General features: G+C 38.6%; 1 protein-coding gene across 3 annotated transcripts in view; it reads right to left on the reverse strand.

The window, feature by feature from the left end:
* The window catches only part of NTRK2 (neurotrophic receptor tyrosine kinase 2), a 193,519-nt gene that overhangs the window by 17,747 nt on the left and 150,654 nt on the right, over positions 1–25,118 (reverse strand). For all 3 annotated transcript variants that reach the window (XM_031507311.3, XM_021534431.4, XM_085566788.1), the window contains one exon: positions 23,157–23,391. In XM_031507311.3, the coding sequence (XP_031363171.1) occupies positions 23,157–23,391 (235 nt within the window). The remainder of the gene's footprint in view (positions 1–23,156; positions 23,392–25,118) is intronic.

Genomic DNA, 25,118 nt, shown 5'->3' on the forward strand with positions numbered 1-25,118 from the left:
TCTTAGCACCAAGGCAATTATATCTCTGTGGGATTAAAGGCTATGCCATGCAAGTTGCTCATGATGCTCTCAGACGGAGGGCAAGGGAATACTATTCATCTCCTGCTGATTTTTAGCACTGAGATGCATCCCAATCACTACAGTGTATTTGCCACAAATTCATCTGCAGAATAATTAACTAACACTATATAATAATGAAAAAATCTTGTTATGATTTGAAGGATTCAAATGTATTTAAAGAATAGTATTTTATGTTAACACTATATTATCCTTGCTAATATTAATTATTATTGTTTTAGGCACTGTTTATGCAGAGAAAGAGAAAGATGTCATAACTTAAGTGAAAGCTAAAACTGCATCTATAAGCATTAATTGGGATGCTAGTTCTAGAATTCAATAATCTTTTACTATTCTGAAAAAAATGGAAAATCTTTTTCTATTGTGCAATGATATCCAGAAGCAGCCTATGTGCAACCAAGCCCTACATATTTTTGTTTTGTTTTGCTGATACAAAGAAGAGGAGCATAGAATTAAGCTCTGTAGAGGAAGAGATTGTTGTATTTAGTCTAAGGACTGACTGACAGAAGAATCACAGTGAGTTTTGACTATTATGTTAATACCTTGTGATTCAGAAGAATCATAAGCAGCAGAGGATATGGAATAAGCAGAATAAGAAGTCAACAAGAAAAGTTCACGCTGTACTTTTGATCTGAGAAAGTCTCCCCTTAAAAGGGGAGCAGAGGCATTTCTTTCACAACACATTCAAATTTATTTAAATGAACTTTTACCTATTTACTTATGGTACTCTTACTATTCTACTCAACAAAACTATGGTGGTCAGAAAAAGAAGGCTTTGTCTTTGTGAGAATTACTGATGTTTTGAAATAGCTTTGATTCTGTGTCAGACAAAAGTACTGGATATTTTCTCAGAATTTTGAGCACAACTAAAAATTTTAAAATTAAAAATGCTGATGTTTCCTAGCAAAGCACAGAAGCCACAAGCTCCCAAAATATTTTGGTTTGAATGAAAACATAAACCAAAAATTACTCAGATAATTTAAAATAAAATGTGATTGATGTTCAATTTAGGTCACACATTCTGCATCATGCTTTTTGATACTATGCATCCTCTAAATAGGTTCAGAAATTAAGAAAAGATCTGCAGAAGTCTCCTAAGAGGAATCTCAGTAGAGGCTGCTAAGGGCTGGGAGGTGGAAGGGACCATTATGCTTTTGAAAGGCAGCTTCTGCACACACTGCCACTTCTTTGACTCTGTGGGTGTGCAACATTCAGGGGATTCCCAATGTGTTTAAAGCCCTGGGTAGCCTGGCACAGTGAAAGGTTGAGAGAGGCATGATTAATGACATAATGCAATAATACTGGTTTCTAAATTATTTTCATTATCACTTCCAGAAAGAATTCTTCCCCTGCTTGAAACTGCTTCATATACAACTCAAATACTCAAGATCTGCACTGAGAGAAGGTATGTTTTATGAATATTCACAGAAAAAACCCCAAAGCTTCACACAAGATTAATAAAACATGTCTTAAAACAACTGGATCACAGATAAAGTACTAAAACATTCTGTAGGGAACAAAACTGCATTAAGAAGAGAATGGATTATCTTACAGCCTAAACAAAAACAAGCAACAACAAAATAATTAATTAATAAGTAAATTCTTCTAATGTTTCTCTAGCCAGACTCTTTCCACAGAAAGTGAAATGATGGTGTGAGGTGAAATGATGGTAGAAAGTGATCATAAGTTGTTAAAAAACCAAAAATCTGAAATACTACCAATCAATATCCCATTAAGATACTTAGAATCCTCTCCTTTTAGATATTAGATATTGTAGCATCACTGTATCACAACAGAACTTAACCATCTAATAATCTCTCCCTGTGTCTTGGTTTTGCCTGTGATAGAGTTTATTTTCTTCCTACTAGCTGGTACAGTGATGTGTTTTGGACTTTGGAGGAGAGTAATGTTGATAAAACACTGAGGTTTCTATTAGTCCTGAATAGAGCTCACCCTAAGTCAAGGACTTTTCAGTTTCCCAGTTGCAAGCCAGTAGATACACAAAAAGCCAGGAGGGAGCATTACCAGGACAGCTGACCCAAAATGGCCAAAGGGATATTCCATACCACAGAACATCATTTATACCACTGTATAAATTGGACGGAGTTGATTAGGAGCTACCAATCACTGCTGGTGGATAGGCTGGGCATTGGTTGGCAGGCGCTGAGCAGTTGTATTGTGCATCACTCTTGTCTTGGGTTTTATTCCTTTGCCCTTCCCCTTTCCATTTATAATACTATATATAAGACTAAGGTATATATATAAGACTATAAATTATAAAATAATAATTATTATTATATTTTACTTTATGTCAAATTTTAAGCTGTTCTTAACTGACAAGTCATACTTTTTTCTGATTCTCCCTTCCATCCCAACAGAGGTGGGGAGTCAGCAAAGGGTTGTGCTCACAGGGATTAAGCCAGGACAGACTGTTACATTGTCCTGTTTATTCAGAAACATCACTGAACACTTACAGATCCTGTGCAGCTGCATAAAATTTCAGTAAGAGGCAGCTTTACTGAAGTATTGTCAACCCAGGACAAAATGTTGCAACCATTTAACAGAACAGAGAATTTTTTTTAAAACCCACTGGACTAGGCCAAGGAATGAATAAAAAGACTAATGTAAAGAGAAACTGGATGCTGTACAGGAGGGGGCAGCATATTGCTTGGCATGATAACTACAGTCTAGCAGACCCCTGTCATCTGCTCCTATAAAAATACACCTTGGTCTTCAAGCTGCATCTTTTATGTAATCCTGTTCTGCCCGGGCTACAAGCTAAGAGGCAGAAGAGAAAACATCAAGTCTTCAAGTTAAGTTCCCCTACTCCTTCCCCTCTCTGCAATTCTCTGGTTGAATGTCATCATGAGACCTGGCTGGACATTTCAGAATTTTTGTGCCTGTTAATGGCTTTCTCTGTTTTCACATCCCATTTTTCTTGTGGGGTGGAAATGATGCTGGAGAGCTCACATGTAAGAGAGAGGGTGTGTGTCCTGTGTAGGGCCCTGCTTGCTGCCCAGCCAGGGACTGCAGCCCTTCAGCTCTCGCCTGCTGCAGCCCTCTTCTCCTGGTCCACAGCCCAGGAACCCCTACTGCTGCCACTGCTGCCTGGCCCTGCATACTAATTGGCAAATTTAATGACTTTCCCTTGCTTTCCTTCCCTTCTCCTCCTAAGCTGCTGTCTCAGAGCAAGGGAGCCTGGCTGCCATGGAAACTGAGCCGTCAAACACCCTGAACCTGCCCCATCGGCCTTGGATGTGGATTCCAGCGGTGAAGCTCAAAGAAGGGGATACTAGAGGGGGAATAGAAGTGGAGGAGTGGGAAGGTGCAAGGCTGACCTTGTCAGGAATGGGTCTAGGCTGCTCTGCAAAGGGACTGCCCAAAAGGAGTATATATAGGGCATGAGAAAAAAGACACTTAGGAGAAAAACAGGATTACCAGCTTTTTTTTTTTCACAATGATTCAAATTTCTCTCTGCCTGCTTTGTCCTATCATTTACTGTCTGGATCAAATATCCCTAGTGTATGCACATACCATATCATCAAGGGGTTTTGACAATCCCAAATCTAGATCACACACCGTAAGGACTATTTTTAGCCAGAAAAAGGGCTGATTACAGTAAGCAAATGGTTTGAGGGGGACATAGGCACAAGCTGGCAAGAGGACAAGCCCCTGCCTAAGCAATAAGGCTGTGATCCTCTGCCCAGCCTTTCAGTCCTGCCTCCCTTTCCCAGGCTAACTGCTGGACTGGAGTCGCATGAAAATGCAGCATTTGTGGCACAGTCTGTATGCGCTGACGCCTTTTCTGGGCAGGCACCTAGTTCAACACCAGCTCTGTGTCCAAAAGTATTCTGGTCTCTGCTTCAGGCTGTGTGGCTGTGGGAATTGTACTTTTGTCTTCAGTTCTGTCTCTGAGGATTTATGTGCATATAATAAAGGTAAAATGAATGTTTGCTTCAATCTTAGCACTCAAATTTCAGCCTTCAAGGGACACTGTCTCTTCTAGCCAATATCCTTGTAAGCTTTCAGGCCAGAAATGGTGAATGTCCTTGTGTATCTTTTTTCTAAGCAAAGCTCTAAGCAGAATAAATATGATTTATTCATGAAGGGAGCCCTCAGAAGGTCAATAAAACTGGCATGCTCCCCAAAATACACAAACAAAACAGAGAAGAAGAAAACCCCCTGGGTCAGCACTTTTCTGAAGACAAGATGAAGCTGTTTATGTCCCAGGCAGACCCACTTATGCAAGGGACATAAATGTTTCAACTCTCCTTCTCTGTTCTAACCTCTTGAACAACCAGCTTAATACTAAAAATTTACTTCAGATACAAGGGAGAACTGCTGTGCCATAAAGTGTCGCGGGGTTTTGGAGCTGAAGTACCTGACACACCCAGCAGAAAAGCTGCTTAGTATTCCTGTGCAACAGGGGGACCTACTGCAGTGCAGGCTGCAGAGCATGTCTCAGGCACGACAACAAAGGACCCCAAAGGGATACTTCCTCTTTAGCTAAGACCACCAAAGGAGACTTCTTCTTGGATTATTTCTTTCAGGGACTTATATGTTGCCTTGCACTTGATCTTGCCATTGATTTGAAAAGGGAAAAGGACTAATCATTATAAATTTCAGTACCCTAGCTCTGTAACATGCGAACTGCTACTACACAAATTGGTACATAAAAGATGAATAAGTGCAGAAGAAGTGTTTGCAAGATATAAGAATGCCTAAACTAGGAAAGAAAACTGCTTAACAGGGTTTGCAGCATTTGTGTAAGCCTTGGTTTCTTGTAATTGAGAGTAATTTTATTGAATAGGAAATAATATTCAAAACAAAAAATGTTAAAGGATTTACAGGGAAAAAAAAAAAAAAAGAAGAAGAGGATGTTTTTTTTCCCAAAGCAAATAGAGAAACTGGTTAACATTACCAGGGAGTCACCTGAGTCAGAAGGCATGCAGGGGGGAAACTTCAGGTTTCTCATTAAAAGAAATAGAGAGCTGATGCACGGAAAAAACGAACCTCTCTCTCTGTATTTTTCTGAACAGAGTGGAAAAAAAAATCTGCAGGAAGAGATTCTATCAGCCTAAAGGTGGTCCATAGGATGAGTGTGAACAAAGATGATAGATGATAGATAGATCAGACAAAGCATGTGTGGATTTTCAGAACAAACACCTTTGCTAAGGCTCTACACCACAGGCTATTAAAAAAAAGGCTGCTAGAAGGTTTAGAAAAGGCCTTTTTAGAGAGTGAAAACTGGTTGAAGCACAAGAAGCAGTAAGTAGAAGTAGGACTTCAAGGTCACATCTCAGGTCAGAGAGAATGCAGTAGTGAAGTCCTCAGTGGCCAGTGTTACAACCATTCAGCATCTTCAATAGCCCAGAAGTGGAAGGACCATTGCCAGGTAGTCCAACCCGGGGGTGGACTACCTCGGTGCATTTAGTTAAGGCAGTTAACTAAATACACAATAAACAGTTGCCATGAGAACTAAAGACAGTGAGCATCACCAGCATAGGTACCAACAACATGGCACAGGGAATAATTCTGCTACTTTGCAAAGGCATGGCCTCCTCACATGCCTTCAGTGTGCAGTTGCTTACAAACTCACTAAAATGATGGATGAAGAGAGGTCAGTCAGCAGCTACTGTAGAATAGTAATTAACACAGTCTGAAGAACTGTAACAAGAGAACACTCAAGAAAATTACCAGGAGACACATTAAGAACAGATGAAAGTATTGTTATACCAAATGGGTACTAAAATTCTAGAGCTTGTGTCCACAGAAATGGACAGTACCAGCAGGTGCAAGCAAGGATAAGAGTAAATCTGTGGTTCACACACACGCAATAATGGGAACTGTCAGAAGTGACCTCTAACATCTCACATCCTGATCTTATAGACTCTGGCACAGTGTGAGAAAATGCCCAAAAAAAACCTGGCAAGACACAGCGCAGTAACTTATAAGAAAATGTGATTCATGTCTAAGAACAGGCTCAGTCATTTTTTAGAAAGGGTAGAGAGTCAAACTTTCTTGGGCAGGGTAGGAAGGTCAGGAGAGTATCCATCTAGTCAGAGAATAGGCCAAAATGGAGAGCCCCATGTGTCTGTGAGATGTCTAATTTTGAAGATGGGCTCAGTATGCACCACACTTTGTGGCTTATTTTTTTTGTACCAGGTGCATTTCACAGCAGGAATGGGTTAGACCTTTCATTTGGTAGGAAAATGAAAAATCCCTTTTGCATATTGAATTAAAACATAATGAAATGTCTGAAGGTCTTTGGAATTTTACGACAAGTCCTTGGGTAACCATGTTTTTATGTGAAGTGGATAGAGGCAGAAACATTTGTGAATGTACTTCATCAGTGCAACTGCTCACACATTTACAACTGTATCATTTCTATATAAATATTTTTATATCACATGTATGATACATATGGGTTTTCTCCCTCTGGAGAAAAAGAAACCAGTGCCATTACCAATCTAAATATGCATTATGGAAAACAATTTAATAACAAGATCTTATAATGTTTTTCTATACAACCTCTTCTGAATTCTGCACATTTGTGAGACTGTGCTTAGAAATGAGGGAGCTGGTAAATATTTCTTCTTAACCACAAGGCTGAAAAGCTCCAGTTCTCTCAGTCTGTCTTCACATCATCTTAGTGACCCTCCTCTGAACTCGCTCCAAGGTCCATGTCCTTCTTATGCTGGGGGGCCCCAGAGATGGATGCAGTGTTCTCTGTGGGGTCTCACAGAAGTGGAAAACAACAACAATACAGACTTGGGTATGCCTATCGCCCTGCTCTTTCATGCACATGAGACAACCAGTTTTGGCATTTACACATCAAAAACTATTGAAACCAAATGAGAATCTAAGTCTTTTAATTTCATTACTTTAGTCTGATACACCAGAAACTTTAATGGTCAGTGTTTTTTTCTATACAGCAGAAGAAAGTGTTGAAGTGAAGGACAGGAAATTTCACATTATGAGTTGAATGCCAGAAGAATATTGGAAGGACACGTAAATGTCACGTTTTGTGTTTCATGGGGATAGGAGATTTGCTATTCAGAGGGTAGTAATCTTGAAATAGCTGTCTGGTAATAACTGTAATTCAACTCACCTGTCTACAGAAGTCTCCAGGCTCCTTTTAAATTCTGAGTAGTTGCTCTTTAAAAGGCACAGAATCATCCTATATAATTGAAATTACATAGTTTCAGAGTTTTAGTCTGAGATTTCAGTGTGGAGCAAAATTTCCATAGCCACCCTGGGGCTTATGTTTCCTTCAATTCAAGTCTCCCAGTGCTTGCAGTGAAGACCAAGATCAGAAAAATGCACCCAGATATGCACTGGAAATCAAACAGCTCATCTTGATGTTATTCAACAGGGTCCCAAACTCAGCAGTAGAAGAAAGAATGAATCATTCAATTAACTTCCAGGCGACTTCCACTAACAGAATATTATGCCTTTTCTAGAACTTGTAGAAGCTGTTAGAAAGGTGGATTGAGAGAAAAATATCATTCACCTTTGAGAATAACAGGTATAGCTTTGCTTTATTACATCTTCTGCTGTTACATCCAACAGGAAAATGAGTCTGTCCTCTTCCCTATCACCACTGTGCAAGATTCAGGAAGACTGCCAGAGTGTCCTGGTTGTCACATCAGTAGTGGGCTGCTGCTGCTGGACTTTCTGAACACATCTGTGATCTCCGGAACATTGAATGCTGTAGAGTGACTTAAGTTGTAATGGCTTTGTACTTTCTGTGAAAGAAGCTTGGCATATTGCATATAATATGCAATAATGAATGTGATGAATTTGATATACATTTAAACACCAGAGAGAAACCAGAACAGTCCAGTATGGAAGCCCCAGTACAAAGTTGCAATTTTTTGACCTAAAATGAACTTCCACCTCACTGAAGCAGCAAGGGTTGTAAAAACCCTAAAACCCTTGTTACGAATAGAAGCCACTCATGTTCTGATATGGTCATGAGCTGAAAAGGTAAGTTTGAATTGTCACCCTTCTTAAAAAAAAAAAAAAAGTATGAAGAAAACAGAAAGGAGGTGCAGCTGAAACAGAACCATTACATATTTTCATCCTCTGTCACTAATAAGTAATGCAGGACACTGGGAAACAAGGTAAAGCAGTATTTTCTCCTGCTGTAGACAAACAGAAGCATCTGTAGAACTAGAACTCAACCTTCCTGGAATGCTGAGGGTTAAAGTTTAATGATATCTTATCAAAGCCAAGAGCAAAGAGACTGCATGCTGAACTAAAAGATGGGTTTTTCCTGTCACAGTCATAGAGAAGATATAGTCAAACCTGATTTTCTGCTGTGAGTGTAGTTTCATACACAGCGACAGAAGAAGTTCCAAATAAGAGCTGCAGAATTACTGGCAAGTATTTTCATTACTAAGAAATATTTTCAAAACTTTTTTCTTGCCCTGAAAATTCAGCCACTTTGAAATGTCTTTCATAAATACTAACAGCTCTACTTTGAATATTCTGTGCAAACTAATGATAGGGTAAACTGATCAAGACAAAAGTATCTGTGCTTCAGATTGCTACTCATGCTGGCACTCTACCAGAACCAAGTACTTCTGACGCTATCAGGAGTTTTTGTTCTTTATGTACTTCAAGGTACCTAAACTAAGAATTATGCGGAGCACACCAAGTCCTCTGGTCCTCTTGCTTCCTAAGTCATAGCTTGTCTACATTGAACCATTCTCTTCATAAATTGCACAGTACCACCTTAAAATGAGATTATTCTAAGTTCACTGGTTGTCAAAGAACCTCAAACTTTAATTTTTAGAAATTAAAAATTTCCCTAGCGTCTTGCTTAAATTCTTTGATAGCCAGATTACATAAATTTGTTCTTTCATGAGCATTGTTCTTTAGATTCAACAATACTCTATCATCCCTAATGTTTATTTTAGTCCTTTGAAGCACTCATATAGTACAGCTCTTTTAGACTCTCCTTCAATGAAGATTTTAATCAGGAATGCTCTTGTATTGTACTTTGGTTTAAAGAAGTACTCTGTCTTCTCTGCAACCAAGAAAAAAAAGAAAGTTTATTTTTCAGCTGGAATGCTTCATTAACAAAGTTTGTTCAGTTGCCACAGAAACATTGATGCTCATGCAGAAAAACAGATGTTGCAGGAATTAGCTGAGGAGGGCAGGACCTCTGCTTTGAGCAGCAGGGCTGGTTTATGCTGCATTAAAAGTTTGCTGACCTCTTCGTCTCCAACCATAAAACAGGCTGTCAATGTCCCTCATTGCTCAAGGATCTCTTCTCTATTTGTATTCCAGGTTTAACTTTCATATCTTCTTAGTCCCATTGGCCCTTCTGCCTGTTTTTCATATTTATCACTATCCTTTCAAGACTTGATGTTAGAAATTAATTTTTCTTTTAGGCCAGCTAACTCTCCTTTCCACATAATTCTGTCTGCAGTGGTAACACTTTCCTCCTCATATTCTTGACATTTAAACAGTCAAGAGACTCCTCTTGTCTATTTTGATATCCTTTTCAAAGCCAATCTCAAATGCTTTTTATCCGTATTCCTGTATTAGCCTTTCCTTCCTTTGTATTTTTGCCTACTTTCTGTGTCCTTTATGAGACTAAATCATCAATAATTCTGCAACTTATTGCTCTCCACTTTTACATGTGATTTAGGGACACAATTTCCATCTACTATCTGCATCTTTATTTAAAGAAAATTGCATTTCTCCAGTTCTTAAACAGAACCCAGCAACTAGTTCTTTCTATTTTTCAAAGCTGACTTGAAAAGCAGGAGGAGGACAGCAAGAAAACAGGTACTCCCAAAATTCTGGGGTCACAATTATTTTAAAGCTAGGAATTCGGAAATTCTCAGGCAGTTTTTAAATCCATAAATACCCTTGTGAACTTCCTTACAAAAGGAAGTTATTCAACTACAGGTGCATATTAATTGCCTATTTTATGTAATCTGAAGGCTAAGCAGATCCAGATCTATTCCTTTTTCTTTTTTTTTTCATTTTTCCTGGCTTCCATCTTAAACAAATGTATTAAGATGTAATAGATTAAAAGGAATAACTAAGGAAAGAAGCTTTATTTACGTATTTTTTTTCTGATCATGTTAACTAGCATAATGCTGTATTCCATATCCCTAATGACACAGCTGAAAAAATATAAACACAAGCTACGTTGCAAGCAACTAGCTTGGACATTGTGAGTAGCACAGAGGAAAAAGTGTATGCCTTCAGAAAAGGAACATTCATCCTGCTTTTGAATAGCTTTGCATCTGCATTAAGCTTGTGTCACAATTTTTGAGCTAGCAGTGTCTGCAGACTAGATGTACCTTCAGTCTCACACTGTACAGTGGAACTGTATAAACCTCTCCATGAAACTTGTTTGCATTTTCTAATTTATGCCATTTTAGCTGTATTTAAATACATATATTTGAAGGGCTTTTACTATAGGCAGAATAGCATAACCTTCAGTTTCCTCATTTTCTATTTAACATTTTATTCTATGAGCTAAAGTTCATCAAGATGAAAAGTCAGGTTAATACTGAATAATAATATGTGTGCATATTCAAGCTCCAAACCCACCAATTAGTCCATTTCCAAATTGTGATGGAAATACTGGTCAAAAATGTATGTTCCTCCAAGCATGACTGGTGTAAGAATCACAACTCTGTGTGTGTATGTGAACAGGTAGAAGTTGTGCAAGGATTTTTAATTACTTTCAACAGAATTCCTTTTGGAGAAAATTACAATATTGAACCAATGTATTTTAAGCAATATACAATCCCTGTTTTGCAGATTCAAATAGTATGTATTGGTTTTCTGTTGTGAGGCACATTCCACTCACTGTGTATAGGCATTGACCTTTATTTTAACGCAATTATGCTTTTCCCACACAACTATTCAACACTAGATTCTTTTCTCTAAAAATGGCTGATATGGCATGAGAGGCCAGTCCTAGAATATTTGAGGATACTCAAGGAGCATGGAAAAGTCACGCAATTGAAAACTGCAAAATTCCCTTTTTCATTGGTGCTTTTCAATCTAGAAGACAAGAAGAGATGTGCTGCCAAAATTATGGCATGAAATATTCAGCTCTATTTTGATCTCTCTTTTTTCTCTGTGTCTTGTTTTGCTAAAGATGATTTAAAACTCTGCTTGCTGAATCCAAAAAACAAACAGCTCATGCATATGACAGGCTGCCAAGAATGCAGGACCCTGCCCTTTGCTTAGCTCACAAGCAAGAAAAATCTTTTACAAGGATAGTGCCAGGCAGTATGCTGCACTAAATCTCATAGTCAGAAAATAACATTGGCAGCATAATCAGCTGCAAAAGGACTGCATGCAGAGCAGTAATTTGCAAAGAGCCCAGCCTATCAGTTAGCTTTCCAAAGCAACTTCGTGGTGACAGGCATCTGGTAAATCAATCTGGAAAGAATCCATATTCTCCTGATAGCATCACAGTTTTATTTTGTGGGCCTGAGCTGCGGCAGTATGAGAAACATAGATGACAAAAACATTAGGACAAATAATTTATGATCATACTGACAGTCGTGCTTGTTGCTTCTTTTTTTGTTTTCCCCTTTATATATACACTGTGAAATAATTGCAGTGTTGATGTGTTATCAAAGAATATCTGGCAATATATTTAATGAACAGTTCTTTATCTTCTTAAAATTCTACTTCCAGAAAAAAAAAAAAAAAAAGAAAAAGAAAAAGAAAAAGAAGAGAAAGAAAAGGAGAAAATTGTATTTGCTTTGTTAAGATTTCTCCCTTTCTGTCTACACCATTAAATCCAGATTTACAGAGACATAATCTAGCAGGCCATAAAATAATCTGAAGGCCTCTCTTCACACACACCTTGGAATGGATTAGATGATGTTATAAAAGAGTCTCTTAAGGGAGGCTCAGACAACATCATATTTTAAATATCAGTTAACAAAAACCCCATCTTATATTTCCAGCAGAATATTTTGATTTTATTCATGGTGTGGTATGGTAGAATTGGATCACAGGGGATGTGATTTCTTTTCCCCCTGTAGATTCAGCAGTGAACATGAAAGTGAAATCAGATACAAACCCATTACAAATTTGCAATTAATAAGAATAAAAGTAAAATTTCTGTCCCCAGTAATGTCAATGCCAGTTTGCACATTAGTCTAGAAGGTAGACAAGTTTTCATTCTTTGAATATGTACCGATGTCCTTCTGTCTCCTAGAGAAATTGTACAGGCTATAACACTAACTGCTTAGGTCACAGTAATTTTCAATAGCAACAGAAAAGACCCAATATTTTGTGCTTTATAGTATTGTAGTCTCAAGATTCTTTTATCTCTAAATAGCTTTAATTCTTTTTATTTTCATTGTCTACTCCTTTATTACACAGGATCAATATTTTGTAGCTGTAGATCTGCAGCATTACACACTTATTATCAAAAATCTTACACTGTAGCTCTTTAAAATCCTGGCTTCTAAGTGAAGCCAGTATGATGTGAATAACTGGAGTGAGTGACATTCATTTTACAATGTTCACTTCCAGGACGCATATTGATGAAAAAAAGCTTGAACATGTGGAAAAAGCTTGAACTGCATGGAACAGAGGACTGAAATATAGTTTGATGAGACTCAAAAATTATGGATTTCGATAATTTAAAATTCCGAAGCATTGGGAAATAGCTTGAAGACAGAAAATATAAATGTTATACCTCTCTGGAGATCAAAACAAGTATAAGACTAAATAAGGTAGTAGTTTTGAAATTTCATTTGTATCACCTCTCAGTGTTTGTAGCTCTATCTGATCATTTCATTGGGTCTGACTCTGCTCCCAGCCCAAACATCTGAGCCACCACTATGGCAATATCAAGCCCTGGATGAAATGAACTGTGGAAGAGAAATAGGAACTGATTGTAGATCAAATTTAATGTAAGCTCTTCAAATCCTCATGGGCTGGACAGCAGTGTTGCAAGAATATTTTTAAGGGCAAATAAATAGTAACTTTTGAAAGCAAATTCAAGGGTATTAAGCTAGTAATTTTTTGTGGTTTTTTTTTGTTTGGTTTTCTTTTTTCCCTTGAAAGCATTTCTGTACTTCCCACTCATATGGCTTTTCTTTTGGATGTTTGTTTACCCACCTGATGGAAATAGAAGCATTTAAGTCACCACAATCTTTTCTAATTCTTTTGTATCTGTCCTTGGTAGAAGATGCATATTCTGTCATGCACCTTAAATTGGGCCTTCATCTTTTCTGAAAGTTAGGACACAGCTAGAAGCTTGACAGCATTTTATTTATATGTGGTTTGGCTCCATTTTATGTAAGACTATGATTCAAAGTCAAATTATCTCTGAAGTCTAATTACAAAGTTCCTGAGACTGTAAGATGCAGTATCAGTTTATTTCTGGAGTCATCATCTTCTGGGAAGCTTGGAGAGATGCACCTCACAAGGTGTCAAAAACTTCACCACTGTTCATGACATCTGGTATTAAAAACATTTCACAAAGGCATACATGTAACAGCTACATAGGTAACCACAGATTTTCTGACTGCATGTTCTCTATCACTTATGCCAACAGCCTCTGACTAAATCTTTGCTACTGACTTCTTTCCACATCAAATTGGAGTGGACACAAGCTCCATTGGACAGAAAAAGGACTCAGAGAACACTGAAGATGGAAATGATCTGCAGTGTCACACAGTTCTTCGCCACTTCCATTACCACCAGTAGCTCTTTGCTATGCACACACTAAGAGACAGATTTGTAACCTCGGCTCTATTACTAACTGGTGCTGTCCTCTGATCGTCTCTGTCCATCCTGTTACACGTACCTCTTCATAGTTTAATTGTCTAGTTCTTCCTTCCCATCCTTCCTGAGTTCTGTGGGCCAAAAGAGTGCCGATTGTTTGTCAAACCCAGGGTAAAAAATGCATATTTAGGAAAACTGCCTAGCAACTGCTTTCTTTAGTGCAAGGAGAGAGGCCATTTGCATAAGAAAACCTTCCAGCTGGAAGCCTGCAAAGACTCTGCTGGGAGCTGATTCTGTGACCAGACATCAAAGGAGAATTCCCGTTTAAGGACTGCTCCCTCTGGGTGGCCTTTCTGTGCTGTCCCCACCGTCAGCGGGGGCACAGATCGCACCAGGGCTCTGCAGCACCCAGGAGATGCCATTCCAGCATCCGACTGTGCTGCCGGAGATCTTTTACTGATTTTGTTCCTGGACCATCTTTTCCTCACACTGTGCACATCACACATCAAAAAGTCAACAGTTTCAGCTACTAACCTTTGGAATTCTGTAAATTGCTTTGCAGATTGCCTGCCAAAAGTGGCAATCTGTAGCATTGCAGTGCAGTATCTCCAGATATTTACACATGGTTCCTCCCCATACTAAAGGCTTTATTAGTCTGCACAAAGGCCTGGTGCAGGAAGAAAAACAACAGAAATTACTTAATCATTTCTCTTGCCATTTTATGACTAGAAAAATTTGACCATAAATTTCATTTTCTAAAATCCTGGACAAAACATTGACTCTAGTAAAGTCAATGGAAATAGCCTCCACCAATATTCCAAGTAAATTCAGCAAATTGTGAACAGGGATGGGATTGAGGACATGGCTCTCTTATGTGCTAATCATCTAAACAACAGTTAAATCGTTTCAGCACCTGCAAAAAAATAGCTCTGTACAGCTCTGCTGCTACTTAATGGAATGAGGCGATTACGATCACAGTTCTGCAAAGCTCTCCAAATTGCAGTTCCTAAGGCTAATTTCAATGTGTGAATCATTGCTTTCCTGCAATTTATATCCATATGTGTGGTTATTTTTGAGAATGATTCAGTTTTGTATGTATAATTTTAAAAGGACTTTTTAAGTTAATGAACATCTGTGCTAAGAGCCCCTCAACAGAAAAGCTTGTGTCAGCCACTGGTGACGATCACTGTGTAAACTTCCTGTTATCCTATAGGCGTGCATGTGGATCCTATGGCTCTTACCAACTGCATACTACAGGAGTAACCAGCTGAAAAGCACTTCATTAAAATGCTTTAACAGGAGGGTGGGAAATCCAAAATTTCCAGAACCTTGAAAACTGTAATAGCTCTTCCATAACCAGTGTGGAACCAAATACTAAATTCTTAAAGCTTTTAACAGAAGCAAACAGAGGAAAAATTTCCATTTGAAAATTTCCAAACACTTTAATATTTTGATTGACACACATTTAACATTTTAAGCTATAGCATAGTTCAACAGGATTTCTGCATAACATATGTTTCTAGATACTGCCTCCTTGGTTGAACTTTTTTTCTCAAGGTGAACTTGTTTCTTGACATGCTGCATGAGAGCCAAGTTGGTAGAAATCTAGTGCTAGGAATAAGCACTAGAAATAAGGAAATACTAGGCACTGAAATTCAGTGGGTAGTCAAGTAACTGGTCACAGCAACAAAGTCACTTTAGTCTGTCTTTTAATCAGCTTAATTTTTCAACCTAGTTATTATGGGTTTTTGTTTCTACCTCCTTTACACTCTTTGATCTCATAGACTGAAGGAGAATGTACTCCAGGAACCATGAAGCTGTCTTCCCATTTACACATTTAAAGCAAAAGGGGGCTTTAGTCTGGCCAAGTGAAATATATCACAACCTCCCAGTAAAAAGTCTGTATTACCAACCTGTCATTAACCCTGCAAGACAGAGTTTAGTAAGAAATGATTGTTAAATGCAACACACCACACATGTTGGACATCTGATGTTCCTTCTCCTAACACTAATAAAGCGAACTTTCTTGGACTCCCATCTTAGGATCTGTGTTGGTGAAAACAGATGGAAACAGAACTGCAAGTAAGACCAATAACCCTGATGTGAAGATGATGAATAAACTTCACTTAGGAAGTGACGACATCTAGAGCTGTGCTAAAATATGGAACTTGTTCTTGCTTCAGACAAAGCTGAAATTAGATTTTCAGTGAAGAAATGAAGAAGTTAAACAGCTGTAATTACAAACTAAACCAGGAATCCAACCAGTAGTTGGGTAAGTAAAAGCTGGGGACAGACTATGCCCCCTGCCCAGCACAGAATATATTCTGGCATGGGCAAGTAGCGACATGTATCAAGCCATGGTGCTCATCCTTTGTCATCAGGATAATGCCAGGTCCTAGTGCATACCAGTTTTTAAATACTGATGCTGTAGTGAGTTTTCAGAAAGCTCTTTAAAATCATTAAGCCTAATTCTACTTATGATTATGTTACTTTAAGTTCAGAGCTACTTCAGTGTCTTTAAGGCAGCTACTTTGGATTTACATCTCTCAAGCTGGCCTATTATTTATTGTATTGTTTCCAGTTGCATGATATCAACTGTGCACGTCCTCCAGGGCTGCTGGAACCCTCAGTCCTCCCCAGCACTACACATGATGCAATGAGACTCTGACGGAGGAGGAAAGCCGAGAAGTCCATGTAGGGAAGCAGATAATTTCCTTTTGAGCAATGGATGCAAAAATAGCAGCTAATAAAAAGCCTTCAAACTGTGCCTTCAAACTGTGACAATTCAATACACACACCTACGAGAATGCCTTGACAAGCTGCTTGACTTCCCAGTAACTCTTTCTTGTTTTCTTTAGTGCAGCCTCCTCCAAACTCCCACACACAGGTATTCATCTCTGTAGTGACAGCTGAGACCTGCAGGTGTTTGCTGCTATTGCCCTTTCAGAACAGACAGACACTTGTTCCTCACTGTAAACATTTGTATCGTGGTGTTTACCTGGCTAGTTACAGTCCAAATAATGATAAACCAGCCTTTTCTTTTTTTAGCCTCTTGCTGTCATGCATTAATTCTCTTTGCAAATAGGCATTAGATACTGGAAATAGCTTAAACGAGATCACTTTCTGGTGATTATTTTGCTAGCCTTATCTTTTGGAAAATATTTCATAGAGTGTCACCAGAAAAGTATATCATGCAGTTTCCAGAAATATAGCACTCTACAACATTGGATTCATATGTGAAGGGAGGAGGGTATGACTAGTGGGCAAGATGCTCTTTCATTCCTTTAATTCTAATGTTATTTCACTGTTCTTCAAACTGCTACTTTGGCCTTGCTAAGGAACAGCAAAAATCAGAATAAGAACTGTTTGCTGAGTACTTTAACATTCACAAGTGTCAAAATGTTTTCTCAAAAGGGTTTTCCAGCTTTTTTATGTAGTAAGAAGGTCCAGAATCTATGTATTTTTAAAATAGGCCTGGAATGGCAAATTGTTTGACTATTAGTTTTTCTGGAAGTCTGGGAGGTTAAGGGTTTAATAGCTTCTTCTGTCTTAACTGAAAGTGCATGGGAAATCTATTTTTTAAAAAGACAAACATCCCAGAATACTTAATGTTAGCATTAAATAGAAATTACCAAGGAAACATTAGCAAACAAAACTACAAAAATCTAGGAAACTTCCTTACAAACCTTTCTCACTCCATCAGCTGTTTACTCTTTGGTAGCCTGATTCTGTTTCTTTAGTTCTTTACACCAATTTAGACAAGACCTGAATTCTAATTTAAAAAAAATCAAAACAAAACAACCCAGCCCCCAGAGAAGCCAAAAAAATAAAAGAGAAACAACAGTCTTTCTCAACCACTAGAGGTGCAAAATGTGCCAGTGTGAATTGCAAAGTCATTCACTAAGGGACTGAAACAAAAAAACTTAGAGAAAAAAAAGGGATTTTCTTCATTTGGAAGGAGTAGAAGATGAGAGTGTCCCAGGGCATTGTCTGACAATACAGTTAATATGTGACAATGACACAGGCTATGTGAGTTTAGATGTACTATGCATCATGTTTTCATTAGAGGCTGGGAGGTACCTCTATTCGAAGAAAGGGGAAAATCAGATTTGGAAAATACCACTCACAGCAATGTCTGTACCAGAAAAAGATATAAAAATTGCTTTTTCACACACTGAAAGTCAGTGGAAAAGGCTAATGTGAACGGGATAAAAAAGGAAGACACTTTTTTTCCTGACAGTGGGCCTTCTTTCTGACAGTCTGGTAGGGGGCAGGAGTAGTTTCTCTAAATACAATTGAGATGTAAAGGCTGGAGAGTAGACTAATGTGATCAAGCAGGTGTCTATTGCTCATGAGTTAATTCCGATTGCTGAATTGAAAAAAATTGCAGCTCTTAGGACAGAGAAGCTCTTGTGCAACTTTCTGGAAAAAGCACTGGCAACACAGGATTCTACTTATTTGCAGCATCCACTTGGAGAGAAGGGGCTGTGTGACAGACAGGAGTGATTTAGGAGCTGGAAATCCAGGCTTCAGAAACACAAGATTGCTGCTATCCAGTTCTATACCTAAGAGGTATTTGAGAAGAAGTCTGTCAGCATTTTTCAAGCTGTGCCTTATTAACGCTTTCAAATAAAGTCTTTTTTCAGGACTTGCCTTTTTGTTTTCCTTCGTGGTTTGATTTGATTCTGAATCATCTTTGGTTCCCACACTGCTCTAAGATGCTGAGGAGAGGCAACGTGGCCAGATGCTCTGAGGAGCATCACCAAAAGCAAGTCATGCCACAGGCTGATGCAGCTGGCTTGGGCCCACATACCTTTCTACAATTTGCCAGTTCAGAAGGTGATTTTCACAGAAATGTCTGATGGGGATTGCTGTCACATTTTGCTGTTTGTCAGGTATGACTGACTTCCTAAGATCTCTCAGGAAATTTTGCCAAGCATAGTTTCTTTAGTTGCTTAGGACACTGTTGAAATCTTCTTCTTTTCCCTGGCAGAATTTTTATGGGACTTGGTGTCTTATAGAGAAGGAGCTAAACTACTAGTGAGTATTGGTGTTTTCACTGCAGCATGATGAGGTCTCAGGTTCTTTCTGCTCATACCCTTAACACCTACTGTGTGGCTTCCTTCAAGAGTGAAAGACATAGGCTCAGTAAACTGTGTCTCTTCCTATCTGACATGCTATGCTCTCTTTAAATAGCAAAGTGGTACTGGAGAAGATTTTAAGGAGAAGCAGAGTCACTGAAATTTATACTGAAATATATCGTCTTACTCTTCTGCCCAATATGTGGCAGAAGTTAAGGAACCTTTGTGTAGTTTTTGTGAATCTGTCACAGATTCACAATAGGTCAAATTGGGCCTTAAGGAAGATGGAAACCTCACTAGGCCCATTCTTTTGACAGAGTTTTGAGTGGTTTGTGCAAGCTGAGAAAAGGGGTCCATATTTTCTCCACTGTTCTTGTGCTGTTACATAAAGGCAAGTACATCATACAATAGCTAAATAGGGATTACAAAAGTGAGCTCCATAAATCTAAATAAGAAACAGAATGTCTATCCTGCACTGGACAAACAAAAAAATGGGGAAGGGTGAAACTCTGGTCCCAATGAAGTTAACAGCAAAGCTCTTGCATAGTCTGGTGAGATCACAGTTTCATCCCAAACCTTGGCTCAAGCCTGCAGTTGGCTGACCAGGCTCGGTATTTAAAGCATATCTGTGTTAAGTTTTTCCAAGTACTGGGATAAGATGACTTCTACTTTTTTCCAAGCTTTTTGCTTATAATTAAGAAATGCTGAAATTATTTTAAGACCAAGTACTGAGCAATCACTTGAAGATATGAACTGGAAGCCTAAAAAGGCCCTGCTATATTACCTCTGAATGCAAGAACAAGTAACAACAAAGTAGTTCTTCCCAGGCTTCAGTGCCAGCACTTAATGGCATTGAAAACTACTTTAAAGAATTACCTGGGTATCTTAGAGTAAGATAGGAAACCCTGACCTGTGGGGGATAGGAAATCAAACAACAAACCCCAGCTATCAATAAAACAAATAAAAGCCCCTAATAAACTTGAGATTTAAGCTCTCCAAGTAAATAATTTTGTGAAAGGATTCTTTTGTGCTAAAGGGATTGCAGTTCAGCAGTGTTACTGGAGTTGTTTGGCTCACAAACCAAAGCAATTACTTGAAAGTTGTTTAACTTTGGCCTGAGGTGTGGAGCACTTCTGGGTAAGAAAAGCTGTCACAGTTTCTTCATGTGCCTGGGGTCTGACTATCAAACCCTATTGTTGTTACATTGGATGCCAGCATGTACATCAGGACTTCCCCTACCTTCAAGATTTCTGCATGATGAAAAAAACAGAAAAAAAGAAAGGGGGAGGAAAAAAGAAAGCTTGTGCAATCAGGGACATACATCATATGTATTCCCAGTCCAGGGTTGCTTCTCTCCCACTCTTCCCTGAAGCATCTCTTAACAGCTGAACTGATTCAATGCAGAATATCATTAAAAATCTAACAGTGCACAATGACTTGGGATCATCCTTATCTTACAGAAGCAAGCTATAAATAATCATCTTGGGCAAATCTAAAATCATGACTGAGTGGCAGGCTCCAAAAAGAAAAAAACAATTCCAGTGTATTAAAACCCACAAATGATGAACCATTTCTTGCAGAACTTTTTGGAACTGTGTAAACCTCTCCAGTGAGCATCAGATAAAGCTGTCAGGGTTGGGGATGATTTGCTTCTCTATGAGTGATTAAGCCTGAACAGTTAAAAAGACTTAGCCCGTTATAAGCAATTAGGTAATGGCACGTCAGTGCCATTCCAGTGTTATCACTGACTTAGGCCTGCCAAGGATGTTATTCTCCAGGCAACCATCTGGGAATTCATCATTGCCTTGATTTTTTCATGACCATCTTCAGACCAGCCCACATATGTCCCAGAAAGGGCAGGCTAAAACTTCACAGGCTCAACTGGAACTTCAAACTTTTATAAGCTGTGAAATATAGTGGCATAGCAGGCTGTGGCTCTATCCCTCCTCTGCACTAATTAGAAACCAACTGAAACATGAGGTGCCATAGAAGTTGTCCTTCTTATTTTTCTTAATGTGTAGAATAAGCAATTTCCCAATTTGAAATTTCATATCCACACATCACTCTGCAAGCTTAAACCACCAGTTTGGATGGGGCTATGCTATTTTACATCATCCCCTTTGACACTTGTTTACCTCTTTCTTCATTCTCATTTCTGTCTTTCACTAAAACCTCTCACAATTAACTTCCCCACCTTATTTGTTCCCTCTCTCACATCAGTTATTGCATGCACTTCACACTAGCACCTCTCCCTTCTCCTTTGTTACACCCTTGACCTCCCAGAAGCCCTCCACCTCAAAAATAAGTGAAGATAAGGGAGAGAGTAAAGAAAGAAGAGAGCGATTCTGCTATGAGGGAAATACAATGTACCTCTTAAATGAGATCCTTTGAGAGGTGCCCAAGGACTATCCAGGTTACCCAAAATTTCCTGAACTCCTGCTTTTTCCAGGTCATGGATGTTCTAAATTTGTATTTCAGTGGGTAGAAGCTTTGCTTGAGTACTCATGTGCAAGACTTAAACTCAGATGTATGTGAGCAGGTACACTGATGCCAGAGTCCATACACCATCAGATGCCTGAGCCAACGCTCAGTTGTCTCCAGGAAGGTCATATGACTACTGAGTTTCTATCCCCTTTTGTAGACAGTTTTTATGCAGCAGAGGAATTACCTTTTTTTTTTTTTTTTCCAAAACTAAGCAAAGCATATATTTTAAAATGTTGCCTGTGACTGTAACAACTTTTGGAAACATGTACTGTCTTACATATACATTCATTTTTAAGTGTAATGACTAACATGGTAAACACTGAAGTATGGAACACAGACAAGACTTCAGTCCCAATAAGTGGTGCAAAAATTCAATATGCAAAATCAGATGCTTCTGGTCACTGGTGTCCCTTAAAACACAGAGAAAATTATTACCATCCTCTATATTTTTTTCAAGCTCTGAAGTACAGTCATACTTGTTTTACATTTATCAAATAATTTGAAGTGCCAGTTTCCAATGTAATAATATATAAGAGGAATCTGGATCATATGTTTACTTAATATCAGTCTTAACTTTGAAAGGAAAGCAAATTAACAGTTAACATTTACAGTTAAATAAACTGTTAAGTAAATTAAGAGTTACTTATGAGCTTTTAAGTGAATCAGCATTCAACACTGATTTTCAAAAGTAGCTTGCTTCCTCTACCCTGTTCAGCCTTAGCCAGATGTAGAGACAATCTCTTTACAGGCATCCCACCAATACTGATGGTGAGGTGACACTTTCCTTTAATAACACAATTCAAACTGAGTGGCTAAGAAAGTAATAACGAAAAGGAATAAGAAATAAGGAATAGAGAGGCAGATACTAAACATATGCTTAAAGATGATAAGTTTACCTCACAGGATAAACTCTAGGGATTGTAAATTGGTCATGGATTCATGATTGGTCATGGATTGCCTTCCCCAAGCCACAAACAAGTTCAGTTCCGATCATGAAATTACAAATGTGATAGCAAACCTCAAATGGTGTCAACTACATGACTTATCACATAGCACAAAACTACGTCAACAACACCATTAATGTGCTCAGTTGTTTATCCCAGCAATCTCAGAAGGCCTTTACAAAATTCAGATAGCACTTTATGGCAACCAAGCTCAGGGAAAACAGAATGAAAAAGAGCAATGGGCTATTCTTACTCTCTGCAAAACAGCTCTTCAACATTAAGAAGTAAGACTAAAGCCCTGGATTAAGGCAGGAAAAGCTTTCAGATACTGATTATACAAAACTTCTCACCTAATCTCTTCTTGACTAAAGTAACTGGTTACTACTGCTGTCCAACACTTATTTTCCCTCTAGTTAACTGATACATTATACAACTGCTCCCCAGAGTTACAATTTCCATTTTTCTTAGCAGTATTTAAGAACATATTTTAATAGCTTCAAAGTGTTGGACCAAATTTGATTACCCACTCTTCCTTTTCATCTGCTGTTTCTTGTTCACTTATGCCAAGCAAACATACAAAATTTTTGCCCAGAGAAAAAGACCTTTCTGTGATTTAGAATCTAAACGCAACACACATAAACAACAAAACATGACAGACTACTCTGATTAATTCTCCAAGTTTACCAAAACCTTTTAATTCAGAACCAGGCTCTCCATATGCTAGGCTCTATATTACCTGACAGACAGATGATTAAGCATAAAAGCAGATCAGTTATACCAATGTGGTAAGAAGACTGAACATGACCTAGCTTATTACTTGTTACAGCAGTTCACTTACCCTATAGTAGTCTGTGCTGTACACATCTCTAGACATCCCAAAATCCCCAATCTTCACCAGTAGGTTTTCACCAACCAGACAATTCCGGGTAGCAAGATCCCGATGAACAAAGTGCTGTGATGCCAGGTAAACCATACCAGAAGCAATCTGCTGGGCAATATGAAGCATCTGGGATTGGGTCAGCTCAGCAGGACGGTTGCCTTCTGCCATCAGTCCTGCATCTGGTCCATGTGCCCTGCACCAAAACACAATCTGATAAACTGATATGCCACTTGTAAGATGGAGAAGTGAAAGGCATTGGTGAGTGTCAGCCCACAAAACTACATCAAAAGTGCTATAAATTCATTAGTGAAATAGGGAAAAAATTTGTCTTGGCCTTTCTCATTTACTGTTTTCCTTCATTAATGAAAGACAGATGTTCTGAAGAGCATTACAAACAGGACATATATTAATCAAGGAAATAAGGCATATGTGTTCACAACAGTGCCCATCTGTCAGAAGGCATCACCTTTCTCCTGTTCCATTCTAGTAATCTTTTCTAGAGAGAGGCTTGCTTGGGAACCAAGAGAAAATCTCACCCCTCTGTAAAACAATTGAGGGAAAGGCAATGAGGTGGTATGTATAGCATCACTTTTCCTGTGACTGGCATTCCTTGATTTCTGCAGGGATACAGACCATTGACCCTTCCATCTTTTCTTAAACAAGAAAGAAACAACTTCCTTCTCAATTTGAGAAGCAAGGGCAGCAATTTTAAAATTACACTTCTAATTTCCTATCCAAATGCACAACAGGAAAGAATTTTTGCTTATTTCATCATGAAGGATGAGTTCTGCCTGAGAGGGGAATTCTTGACAATAGAAAAAGGACACAACACACACGCTATTTGGAAAAACAAAACAGCTTCAGGTATATGAGGTTTTCAAGACCTAACCAGTCCCAAAGAAGCAACAATCAACTGATTAATGAGAATACTTGTATGCACTTCATCAAAACAAGAGATCTTTTGCATACTGAAAGCCCAGCGAAGCGCTGGGACACATGAGCTTTACCCATCTTAACTGTGTGAGCTCTGATATGCCTGTACATCCTACTATCTTGAAGATGCAGATATAAACATTCATATGAACAATGTTTGCAAGAAAAACTACTAGCTAATCCTTATCCAATCAATGAGGTAATCTGGCAATCACTACTCATTTGATACATTTTATAATGTTTTAAATATTCTTTCCCATCCATTCTATTTTTCTGTGTTTTCAGAAGCCTTTTTTTCACTCCCTTCCTGAAAACTATTCTTTCAAAGAGACCACCTCTCCTCTTCCCTCCTCAATAGAGGTGAAGCCTAAATTTTTCTCTAGGGTAAGGGCACAGGAGTTTGGAAAAGATTTTCAAATTAATCAAAATCTGTGAGATCAAATCTGACACTACCAATTAGAAATGTGATACTAAAATTTCCCCAGGGGAAGAATTTCATGAGCAAAGTGCCAGATGTGAGAAAGAAATGAAGGAGGGTGTATAGCATTGATGGGACTGTATCTGGTACCAGGCAAAGCAACTCCCTACCACAGGGTATGCACAGGCAGCTATTCATCTGGTCTTGGTTGATGGGGGCAGGCATAAATAGGAGGATATGAAATCTCCAACCAAAACTCACAAGCAAATTCCTATTGAAAAATACTGTACCTTTATCATGCATGTATTTTTAAAATAAGTGTTCTCACACACGAAGCTCTGAGCTGCTAAATTAAAGAACTTATCATCTTTTGCTAGTCTCCCTGAGGACATGGTCTGTATCTAAAGGAACTTACAGATTATTCCTAACATTCCATCCAGTTTGCTTGTCCACTTGTTGCTGGCCATAAATGAGGTGATCTTCAGTGTCTGTAATAGCCATGGACATTGACAGATATTCTCTGCAGCCACATCATCCACTAGTCCACAGACCAAACCCTGGGCAGGCAT

The sequence above is a fragment of the Lonchura striata genome, chromosome Z (assembly GCF_050655825.1).
Source record: "Lonchura striata isolate lonStrDom1 chromosome Z, ASM5065582v1, whole genome shotgun sequence".
Lineage (NCBI taxonomy): Eukaryota > Metazoa > Chordata > Aves > Passeriformes > Estrildidae > Lonchura > Lonchura striata.